Source organism: Anolis carolinensis, chromosome 2, assembly GCF_035594765.1.
Source record: "Anolis carolinensis isolate JA03-04 chromosome 2, rAnoCar3.1.pri, whole genome shotgun sequence".
In the NCBI taxonomy this organism is placed as follows: domain Eukaryota; kingdom Metazoa; phylum Chordata; class Lepidosauria; order Squamata; family Dactyloidae; genus Anolis; species Anolis carolinensis.
This window is the reverse complement of record NC_085842.1, coordinates 199,039,395-199,051,428: the sequence shown is the minus strand read 5'-3', so window position 1 is coordinate 199,051,428 and position 12,034 is coordinate 199,039,395. Positions and strand designations below refer to the sequence as shown.

Sequence of the window (12,034 nt, the reverse complement as noted above, 5' to 3'; positions counted from 1 at the left end):
ATGAGCACCAACCCCCAGAGTCAGACATAACTGGACTTAATGTCAGGGGAAACCTTTACCTTTACCTTATGGTATTATTAGTATTATATTGTATAACATAATATTATTATCAATATTATATGTATATACAATATATTATATTATTAAAACTGATATTAAAATATTATATCATAAAATTGAGGGCGGGGGCCAGGTAAATGACCTTGGAGGGCCGCATCCAGCCCCCGGGCCTTAGTTTGGGGACCCCTGATCTGGGCAGTTGGATCAGGTCTGCTTCAGCCCAATATCCATATGCACATTGCTGCCATCACCCTTTCCTGTGCGGATCAATTTAAGGGAGAGGATGGGTCGTGTGTATGTTGCCACTTCTTACTGGCCACAGAGGGGCTACGGTGGCGCAATGGGTTAAACCCTTGTGCTGGCTGAACTGCTGACCTGAAGGTTGGTGGTTCAAATCCGCGAGACGGGGTGAGCTCCCATCTGTCAGCCCTAGCTTCCCGTGTGGGGGGGAAATGAGAGAATCCTCCCCACAGAATGGTAATACATCCAGGCATTTTCTGAGCAACATCTTTGCAGACTGCCAATTCTCACACCAGAAGCGACTTGCAGTATGTTCTCAATTCGCTTCTGACACAATAAAAAAACTGGCTACAGAACCCCCTGCAGGCAGCTGTTGCGGTCACATCTACTGAGGCCAGAATGTGGTACACTATTCATGCAATCATTAAGCTGAGGGGCCACTCCACCCTATCCTTGCTGATTGAAGGGAGCTCTGTGGCCACTAAGGAGTAGCAGCCCAGTGGTGCCAATACACTCCACCTAGCTGGGCTGTCTGGACAGCACCATGGAGGAGTTGACTCAGTGAATCTGCCTGCCATCAGAATCAATCTGGGGCCAGTCCAAAGCATAATAGCCCTAAATCAGGGCTGCACAATCTGTGGCCCTCCAGCTTTTTTGGCCCCCAAATCCCAGAATTCCTGGCCATTGGACAAGCTGGCTGTGGCTTTTGGAACATGGAGGGCAAAACAGCTGGAGAGCCATAGTTTACCCAGGCCTACCCTAAATCAAGTGGTTGGTGTAAAGGCAGTCATATTTACACTACAAATATGCAGGTCAGGATTACTTACTTCATTTAACAACTATTCCACCAAAGTTCTGATTTCCTTTTTAGTGTTGTTGCACCTTCTACATTTCTGCTTCCCACAAAAAAAAAATCATTCCAATTATTATATTCCATAATACTTTTTTATTTTTAGTAAAGTTTGCAGAATTCAATGCAATACAAAACAAATGCATCTTGGAAAAAAGGTTGACCACTGCAACATTTCTCGTACAATATATAATAGATTTTCTTTGGGAGAGCTATTTACAGAGACTACACCACTAGACCGTATAAATGCACACATAGCCTTGATAACTTCGTCCAAATATACAAACTGTTACACACACACACATATATATACACACACATGTATTTTACAGAAAATAAATAGAAATAGTTCAAGCCAAGTTATGTTTTCACACATATAAAACAATTTCACCATTTTGTGATCAAGTGCTTTCGGTGCTTATATTTGATCGTGTATTGAAACATGCAACCCATAAGACAGCTGCTCTCAAAGCTTCAAACTTCACTCTTTTGGCAATATCTTTTGATTATAAGCTTTTAGTTATAATAAATACTGAATGTCAGGTAAACAGGTGACAGAGGGAAAAACTTCAATTCCTGTCTTCACGCGAACATGCTTTCCATTGCTTGTGTTAAATATTTGGTTTACTAAACTACCTAAGGCAGTGGTTCTCAACCTGTGGGTCCCCAGATGTTTTGGCCTTCAACTCCCAGAAATCCTAACAGCTGGTAAACTGGCTGAGATTTCTGGGAATTGTAGGCCAAAACACCTGAGGACTTACAGGTTGAGAACCACTGACCTAAGGCGTATAGTGCTGCAATTCTGTTTACAGGTTTTGGTCAATCAATGTTAATAATTTTTAGCTTGCTAATCATTTTTTTTACTGCCTCCTTGTTTTGAAGCTCTTCTATGTCGTCATGACTTTGATTCAAAGTGTATTATGTTTGCTCATAGCATGTAGAATACTGCATTGTATTTCAAACAAATACTGTTTTCAGGTTCTGTGCTCTTTACTATTTAGTAACAGACTCTGTTCTCAAAAGTGAGATAGTGTCTTTGTAACAGTTAATGAAAATTGATTATGAAAACCATGTTCTAACAATCTTCAACAGCTGCTCCTTTACAGTGGTTGATCTGGTGCAGGACTAGAGGCCAAATCAGAAACACACTGGATTCATATTTAAAAGAGGAGCTACAAAACTGGGATGCTAGTTTCTCTTGCGGAAAATGTTATTTTCATATAAAGACTGTATGAAGAAGCCTATGTAGCTATGAATGAAAGAAAAGAGCTCCTATTCAATCATTCAGTCCTACCCAAGTAAGAGGAACAAACAAAATGGGAATGTATCTATTCTCCATTTAAGAGAAATGGTGAAGGTTCGGCCAGCAAATAACACAAAAACGCACAAATTCACTGAATGCACACTGCCCAGCAAGGTATCCAGTTGCAGATAAAAAGAACAAACTTACAATCTTAAAAACACTCAAATATGTAACTTTTAAATAAATAGTTTTTTTTTTTACACATGACACCTTATAAAAATTGAAAAACTTTTGTTACAAGTAGCACGAGAATTGTTGTAGCTTTTCCCCAAAAATGCATTGGGTCACTATAGGTAAAAGGTTTCTCGTTCAGACTCTAAAAACAAAAGCTTGGATAATGTGGGGTTGTTTTTTTTCTTGTGTGTTATGATGATATAAAAATACCCTGAACCAGATAAGAGGATTCATGTATGGAAGTAGGCATCTGTGACCTTCCTTGTGAATCAGTGGATATACATCTGACGGTGCATCCTCAACTTAACTCCAGTACAACAAATGCTGCATACTGGGTTTAGGTAAAAATCTGTTAAAAGTAAGAGACAGCATTGGCAGTATTAGAGAAGGCAAATAAGTATTTCCAAGCACTCAGTCCTGATCATCCAACACGTTGGGGATTCCTTTCCTGGAACTGAGTATCTTCATTCACTTTTAATTCTTCTAATAACTCAAGCACCAGTGTCCCATTAACTTGCCAGGCCTCTGCACAAAGAAAAGAAACAAGAACACCACATGTTTAGAGATTAGGATGTTATCTGTAATTCCTATAAGGCACTGCACTGAAAAGTTAAATGATCTAACTCAATAGCCTGAGAACATATCTACAATCAGATATTTAAACTAGTTCAAAAATCAATGTAATGTCATCTCCACAGAGAACTCTGAAACCTGTAGTTCTTAGATCAAACAAGGATCTAACTAAATTGGAATAACCTCACCGAACTATGTTTCCTTGGGTCCTTTGGGATATTAAGCAGTTAATTATGATAACTGTTTGTGTATAGTGTAGATCTGTCTCAGGGGTCTGCTTCCTGGGATAAAATTCAATGGTATTAAATGTTATTGCATTCTGCTGGCAAGAAAACTTTGCTGTGAATGAGGCATTTTAAAAAATAGCACTAAAGGATTCCAGGAATGATGTAGTTAATTCTCAACTGTCTAGAAATGGAAATTATTTTTATCTCCATAATTATGACATTTACACTGAAATTTTGTATTCCGTGGGAACCATTTTAATAACCGCATTAACAATTCATAATTGGTGCAGAACTGTACCAATTTCCTAAATGCTGATCTATCCATTAACATGAACTGAAGATGCAGAATGTTTACAGGGAGAATCATTAGAAAACAGAGAGATGCTTAATATTTCCGAGAACGACACATACGAAGATGCAAATCTGTTCTAGATTGTTTTCCTCCTGAGCTGAACAGGATTTGAGAAAGGGAAAAATAAATTATAAGTAAGGCACTTGCAAGAGAAAAGTGGCACCTACATGGAGGGTCTGCTCAATCATTATCCTCTGCACACATTCTCTCCTGCAAATGCTTTCTTGCACCACTGTTATTAAGGAAACACTAGGTTCGGAAACTAGTGTTTTCTCCCCAGACACAGGCTAGCCTAAATTATGTGAAGTTAATACTCACCCAATAAGGCAAAGATAGGGAAGTTGTACACCTATAAGGTTGCCCATGGGTCCTCAAACTGCTTCTTAAACTAATAGACAGTAGGGGAACAATAGTTCCTGACATTTTTTTCTTCCAGTATGCCAGGAATATTTCTGCCTATCATTACAGTTTAATTTTTTTTCCAAAAATTATCCATTGACTAGTTGATGGCTTGCAGATTGGCACTGATACATGGACCACCACTTTGAGTAGCACTGCTCTAAAAGACACTTATATCCCATCCAAACCATAAAATTCAACTCTCATTTTCAGAATAGTTCTTTGTGTTCAGATATTTGTTGGGCAGAAGAGTAGTAAGAATATCTGAACATAAAGAACCAGCATGTAAGGCAATGATGGGCAACCTTTTGCACTTGGTGTGTCAAAATTCACCAAAAAACCTAGCATGACTTGGGTAGTGTGTCACTTTGAGAAAAAAACCATAATTTCACAACATATATAGTTTAAATAACAAAAATATATAATTGTAATATATAACTGTATTTAATAAATCAAAAATTATTTACTACCATTAATTCCATGTACAACAATCTATGATACCTCTTGCAATTTCCACGCTGATTTCTCTCTATTGTAGTTTCAATGTAGTCATGAATAATGAATAATATAATAATAATATAATAGTAATAATATAATTATATACTACAATAATAATAGAATAATAGAATGATTATATACGTGTGTGTGTGTGTGTGTGTGTAATGTGCATAATTCCCATGGAGTAAACAACAAAACCACTGGACCAAATCACACTAAATTTGGCCACAAAAGACATTAGTCATCCAATCAATCTGCATGTGGCAGCGTGGCAGCAAAAATGGCTAGGCGTGTCAGTGCTGACATGCGTTCATAGGTTGGCCATCACTGATGTAAGGGAACAGCCCTGAGTCCCCTTGGGGAGATAGAGTGGGATAAAAAAGAAAGTTTATAAGGGTTATACACTGCTTTCTCCCATTCTGTAGTACTAAGAGACATGGCTCAATATGATTTATATTTTTATTCTCATCAAGCCCTACTGAAAAGAGGGGGCACAAATTGAGTTCTCAGTCACATTCTGTATAGTGGTTGCAAGGCTCTTACCATGAATCTCCTTGATTATATTTTTCCATGGCATCGCACAAATTCTACAGAATCGCCTCCTTTTTTGAGATAAGAAATTCCACTCGGAGAACAGAAGACCAACCTGCACAAAACATATGAAATAACTGAAGAGCTGTGCTTGAAATAACGAGCAACAGACCACATTGAATGCAATGCCCATTTGACATGTTCTCAATTTATTATTATTTCACTAATAATTTTCTCAGAACTATGTAAACCAGTTTATTTACAAGCCAGGAATTGTTTAATGAAAATGTGCTCAATTCTTATTGTTTTGTTCCTTCAACTGGTTTCTGACCTATGGCAACTTTAAGGCAACCAGATCAAAGGGTTTTCTTGGCAAGATGTATTCAGAAGAAGTTTGCCATTACTTTGAGTCTGAGAGAAGGTGACTTGCCCACTGGATTTCCATAACCAACTAAGATTCAAAGAGTGGTCAGCCAGAATCCTAAGGCTCTTCCACACAGCTCAATAAAATCTTACATTATCTGCTTTGAACTGGAATATATGGCAGTGTGGTCTCATATAACTCCCTCTATTAGCCCCAGCTTCAGCCAACCTAGCAGTTCAAAAACATGCAAATGTGAGTAGATCAATAGGTACTGCTCCAGCAGGAAGATGACAGCGCTCCATGCAGTCATGCCAGTCACATGACCTTGGAGGTGTCTACGGACAATGCTGGCTCTTTGGCTTATAAATGGAGATGTGCACCAACCCCCAGAGTCGGACACGCTAAACATAATGTCAAGGGAAACCTTTACTTTTTTACCTAAAATTTACTTAAGAAGAGAGCCCACTCCCAATGGTGAGAGAACCAATATTAATCAATTTTTTAAATTAAGAAATTTAGAAGATAGGTTAGAAAAGCCTACCAGGTCAATTTCAAATATTTATTAATTTACATTCTGTTTTCCCCTTTGCACAGGACCCAAAACAATGTCTACTATTTAATGTAAAAGAAGCATAAATCAAACACTGAATTCCCATGATAAAAAAGAGATGATGAGATAGACTCTGCTATCTCATCCCTGCTTGGAAGACATAGTGATAATAGATCTGCTGTTTTTACATGCCTTAAATCATGTCCAATAATAAATAATAAACTTTATTTATACACCACCATCATTTCCCATAGGGACTCGGGGTGGCTTACAACACACAGCAGTGCCATACAACACATAAAATGCAATGCAACAACATATAGTCCAGCTAGTGGTAAACTTAGTATAGGGGCTTCCTGGTAATATTTATCCAGAATAGGAGATTCCTGTTAATATTTATTCAACATAGGGGTTTCCTGGTAATATTTATCCAGATGGCTTGTCATTGCCTTCCTCTATGGGTGGGAGAGTGAGACTTTCCCAAAGTCACCCAATAAGTGAAGATTCAAACTCTAATCTCCCAAAGTCCCAATGCAACACCCGAGCCACTACATCATACCATAAAATAAACAAAGAAAATATATTATGTGATGGCATGTTATTCTGTTTTCTACAACAAATCCAATCTGCCTTACTTTTTCTGGGTTTCTCCGGCCTTGACTCTGAGCCTCTGGATGCCGAACTCAGGGGTATTCCACCAATCCGTCAAGCTGAAAATAGAGTCTTTTTCCCACTGCAGTTTAACTATGAGCAGCTCTCCAATATCAACCTCTGTGTATATAAGGAAGGACTGGGTTTTGTTTGTAGAGATCTCAGGCCTGTGAAAAACAAATATGTTCCGGACTGTTTATTTGGCATCTTATAGAAGTTCAGCTCCCCATTTAGAAGTAACATTTCTTTACTGAGGAATATGAGGGGAAAAAACTAATTTGTTAATTTAGAGTGCTCATCCATCCAGACCCTTGTACTGGCAGGACTGATGACTTGAAGATTGGGTTGCTGACTGAAGGTTGCCAGTTTGAATCCAACCTGGGTAGAGAGCGGATGAGCTTCCTCTATCAGTTCCAGCTCCCCATGTGGGGACATGAGAGAAGCCTCCCACAAGGATGGTAAAAATATCAAAACATCTGGGCATCCACTGGGCAACGTCCTTGCAGAACGCCAATTCTCTCACACCAGAAGTGACTTGCAGTTTCTCAAGTCGCTCCTGACATGAAAAAAAATCCACCCAGACATGTTTAAAAAGTGTGCCACTATATCACCACCTCTACCCATTGTATTAATTTCTGCTAGCAATAACCCAGTAGCGTCTGGAGTTAGAAAAAGACAAACCACATATCCTACTTTTTATTAAAGTTACTTTATTGTGTCTGCCACAAATTTGATATGCAAGAACTAAAGTTCAAATTTGTTTTTGTAACTTCAGAGATTAACTTTTGTTTCAAATGGATTTTGAACTTTTCAGATGCCTCATCTGCCAAATTCCAATGGCTACAAGGATGAGAGTCTGGACAATAGACCACCAGAGAACCCGCTGGTTTGTGCTTTCACTGGTTTGTCAGAAGCGCTCCTCTCACCACTGCTGGTAGTTCCATGATCATTATCGTTGTGTATCTCTAGCTATTAGAAGAACTTGGGCACTTAAGTGCAAAGATAGCCAAGAAATACAAGGGGACAAGAGAATTTTACAAACTGAGTGACTTTTTAAAGATATACCCGTCATCATTCCTTAAAATTAAAAAAGGAGGGGAGATTGGTGTACATAAGTAACAACACGTGGCAAGACCTCAACTCATAGTTTATCATCATAACATATTTCTACATATGCACACGAGCAAGGCAACCTGTACTATACATAGTAAATTAGGCACAGTTAATAAAGAAAGAAAAGGGAATGCAACTTTATTCTCTTCCCAGATATGTGAAGAGCCTGAACATATCCTTCTTTATCAATTAAAATTGAGAACTGCCTCCATAGAAAGGCCAGAAGGCCAAATCTCAGTGCTGTGACATTTCTATGCTCAACTTAGTTAGATGGTTGCAAAGAAAGTCTTTGTATAGTTGTGTATATACAAATCATACAGAAGCTGCCTGAATAGAGAAAAACATGAATAATATCCTCCTTTCTATTTTTCTGCCTCCAAGTAAGTACGCCAAGGGAAGACTCAGGCATGATGTATATTTCCCTTTTGCATACTTCCTAGATGTGGGCTGGAGTGGGATGAGGAAATACAACTCTCATTGCTCTTGTTTTGGCACTTCTGTAAAACTATTCTAAACTTCTCAAAATATATGCATCCCACGACATCTGAAATGGAGCATATATGCCACTTTTGCCAGTGAAATGCACATAATTTATTGGTTTTTTAAATATAGTACAATAAGGGCCCCTCCGCACAGCCATATAACCCAAAATTTCAAGGCAGAAAATCCCACAATATCTGCTTTGAACTGGAATATATGTCTGTGTGGACTCAGATAACCCAGTTCCAATATTGTGGGATTTTCTGCCTTGATTTTCTTATGCATGTGGGTTTCATTCTCTCCTACTCTGTGGATGATTTTAGATTATCATCAGAAACCACAAACTGAAGGAAAGCGTGGAAGTTACACTGCCATTTTAAAATTCTATAAACTAATATGTACACTTGTCTCTTTTAATACTCACAGGATAAAATCAATGTTCTCACTTTCCTTCTTAGTGCCGTACAGAGAGATAAGGAGTGGCTGGGTTGTCTTAGTGGTGTTCACCTTTCCAAAAAAATGGATCTTGACTTGGTAATGAAAAACTAAGCAGCAAAATAAAAAATAAAACAAGAAATAATGAGATGATGATTGTGATTTTTAAAACAGCTCATCTTTGTCAAATTGCAGGTGCAAACTTTCTTTTCATAAAGACTAATCAACAAGTTACAGTAAACCGTTCTGCAAGACATGTGCTCTGAAATGCAACTTTTCATTTCCTTCATGAAGAAAGGAGGTGTAACAACAATTGAGTATGCTCAAAATTTGTCTGATAGTTTTGTCGATCATATTAGTGCATGGAATACTGCTATAAACAAACTCATACTCAAACATGGTTGACATTATGGGGCCACGATGGTACAGTGGGTTAAACCCTTGTGAAGGTTGGTTGAACTGCTGACTTGAAGGTTGGCAGTTCAAATCTGTGAGACGGGGTGAGATCCTGTCTGTCAGCCCCAGTTCCTGCCAACCTAGCAGTTGGAAACCATGCAAATGTGGGTAGATAAATAGGTACCGTTTCAGCAGGAAAAAGCAAAGAGACACTTCAAGCAATCATGCCAGCCACATAACCAGGAGGTGACATTGCAGGCTCCTTGGCTTTAAAATGGAGAAAAGCACCTCCCAGAGCCAGAGATGAGCACGGCCTTTAGAAGCCAGAAATGAAAGGAGAAGCTTTGCCTTTGTTTGTGTGTCTCATGTGATTGTAAAGGCATTGAATGTTTGCCTGTGTATGCAAATGCTTTAATCTGCTCTGAGTCCCCTGGGGGAGAAGGGCGGAAAATGAATAAAGTGTATTATTATTATTATTATTATTATTATTATTATTATTATTATTATTACTATTAAAATATTAAAGTTTACTGGGACAAAGTCAAAGTCAATTTGAAAATTATGAAACTGCTAGTTAAAACAGAGATACTTGTGAGATTTGTAAAAGAGGCACCATGATGTGGTGAGTTGACTGGAAAGGGCATGTGTTGACAGCTGATTGGCTGAACCAGTCAGGAGTCAGAATTCTGATTGGCTGCTGACTCTAGCTTGGTGCTGAGACAAACGTATTTAACTGCCACTTTCATTCTGGAGAGGGAGGAGAGTAGCTGACTGGAAATGGTTGGGAAGGAAATGGCTGCCATACTCTCCGAAGTCTGATTGTTTATAAGGTGAACGAGGCATAAAGACTGTTTAAAGGGACTGTTTATTCCCTCAGTTCTCTGTGTGAATTCAGAAAGACTGCTATATATTTTGTTGTCCTGTTTGATCTTTTGAACTGAAGTAAAGATATTGTTACATGTTACACAAGCCTGAGTGACACTTTATTATACTGCATGGTTTATCTTGATTCAGAAGCTGTGGTAAAGCTTCTTTTTATTTATATCTATACTGAAACTATTTTTTAAATTATTTCATTTTATGGGGACCTGTAAAGCAGATATTTTGCTCACTTCTGATCCAAGCCAATTTGTTTTTTCACGCTAGGAAATGGCATTCCCATAACGACATTGGAGAAGCTCCTCCCTGCAAATCACCATGACAGCACGCGGATCCTCTTACCTTTGTAAGGCATTTGTGCGCGAGTCTTCAAATACATTTTTGTGGTCCTCTTGCTTCTCACTCTGTTGACTTTATAGCCTAAATTGTTGCAGCGGTTCTTTCTACAGCTCAAACAGAGTCCTCTTTCAAATGCTTCCTTTGAGTTACAACGGTATGCCATAATTGGCTTTTCTTCATACAAGAGGGAATCAATGAAAAGATGGATGGAACGTTCATGAGAGCATTTCACCAACTGATCGGCATCTTTAAAGAAAAATGAACAAATATTAAATAAATACATAAATATATAGATGTCCAGTTTTAACTGAACAGAGTTCTTTTTTTCCTGAAAAGTAAATAGATTATAATTTCTTTTTTAAAAAAAAAAAAAAACATGTTTAGCACCATTGTTTTTCCTAGTTGTTAATTCTTCCTAATTTTCCCTAATTAGGGATCTCACAGTTTCAAGGATAATATAATGCTCTATAGCTTATCAGGACTAGCTAAATGATAACAGAAGAGAGTTAGGCAAAGGCAGTGTAAATGAGCACATAGTTTTGCAGAGTTTGCCAAAGATGTCAAGAAGATATTGCCTCCGTTTTTAAAGTATTTTTTGCTCTTTAAAAAGTCATAGCCCATAATGTCGGTTTTTAAAAGGTAAACTCTAGTTCAAGGATCCATGAAGGATAGTTTTCATGATCTGCATTTAAAACTATTATCAAAGTTAATGATCAGTGCCATATATATACTTTTTAGATGCTGTGTCTTAACATTGGATTGTATTTAAATATGCTTTTTATGTATGCTTATTTTAATTTTAATGTAACTTTCTCTTGTTTTATGCTGTAGGCACTATGCAGTGCCATCTGTACGCTACCTTGAGTCCCCCACAGGGGTTGAGAAAGGCAGGCTAAAAATATAGTATAAAAGGTAAAGGTAAAGGTTTCCCCTGACATTAAGTCCAGTTGTGACCGACTCTGGGGGTTGGTGCTCATCTCCATTTCTAAGCCAAAGAGCCAGTGTTGTCCATAGACATCTCCAGGTCATGTGGCCGGCATGACTGCATGGAGTGCCGCTACCTTCCCGCCGGAGCGGTACCTATTGATCTACTCACATTTACATGTTTTCGAACTGCTAGGTTGGCAGGAGCTGGGGCTAACAGCGGGCGCTCATTCCGCTCCCGGGATTTGAACCTGGGACCTTTCGGTCCGCAAGTTCAGCAGCTCAGCGCTTTAACACACTTCACCACCGGAGCTCCAAAATATACTATATATACATATATATTTGGCATCTTTAGCAACCATGATTTTTTTTCATTAAAACCTATATCCTATGTCCTAATAATTTCTTGCTGGGGAAATAGGTCAGCTAATTCAGCACCGACTGAGTGGAATAGATTGGCAATGGCTTGACATTACTTGCTAAATGATGTGGGTTAGGTCCCAATTTGCAGTTGAAGTATCTGAAATAGCCATAGGATGAGAAAGCAGCACTCTTAAGGCATAGTAAATCCTAGATATAACTGCATTTGAACTGTGCTTTTAATTCAATTATACTAGCTTTAATTATCCTGTGCTTTAAGTGTTGTCTTTCATTAAATAATACTGTAAGCTGCTGTAAGTATCATTCCTAGTTTAA

The 12,034-nt window shown here is 38.3% G+C and overlaps 1 protein-coding gene across 1 annotated transcript in view; it reads right to left on the bottom strand.

Moving 5' to 3' along the window:
• Nucleotides 1-1,222: 1,222 nt before the first annotated feature.
• Nucleotides 1,223-12,034, bottom strand: part of lpl (lipoprotein lipase) — a 35,597-nt gene continuing 24,785 nt past the window's right edge. Inside the window, exons 6-10 of the mRNA XM_062971523.1 lie at nt 10,418-10,660; nt 8,790-8,910; nt 6,757-6,939; nt 5,220-5,322; nt 1,223-3,152 (exon numbers count right to left, since the gene is read on the bottom strand). Of these exons, the coding sequence (XP_062827593.1) occupies nt 5,235-5,322; nt 6,757-6,939; nt 8,790-8,910; nt 10,418-10,660 (635 nt within the window). The 3' untranslated portion in view covers nt 1,223-3,152; nt 5,220-5,234. The remainder of the gene's footprint in view (nt 3,153-5,219; nt 5,323-6,756; nt 6,940-8,789; nt 8,911-10,417; nt 10,661-12,034) is intronic.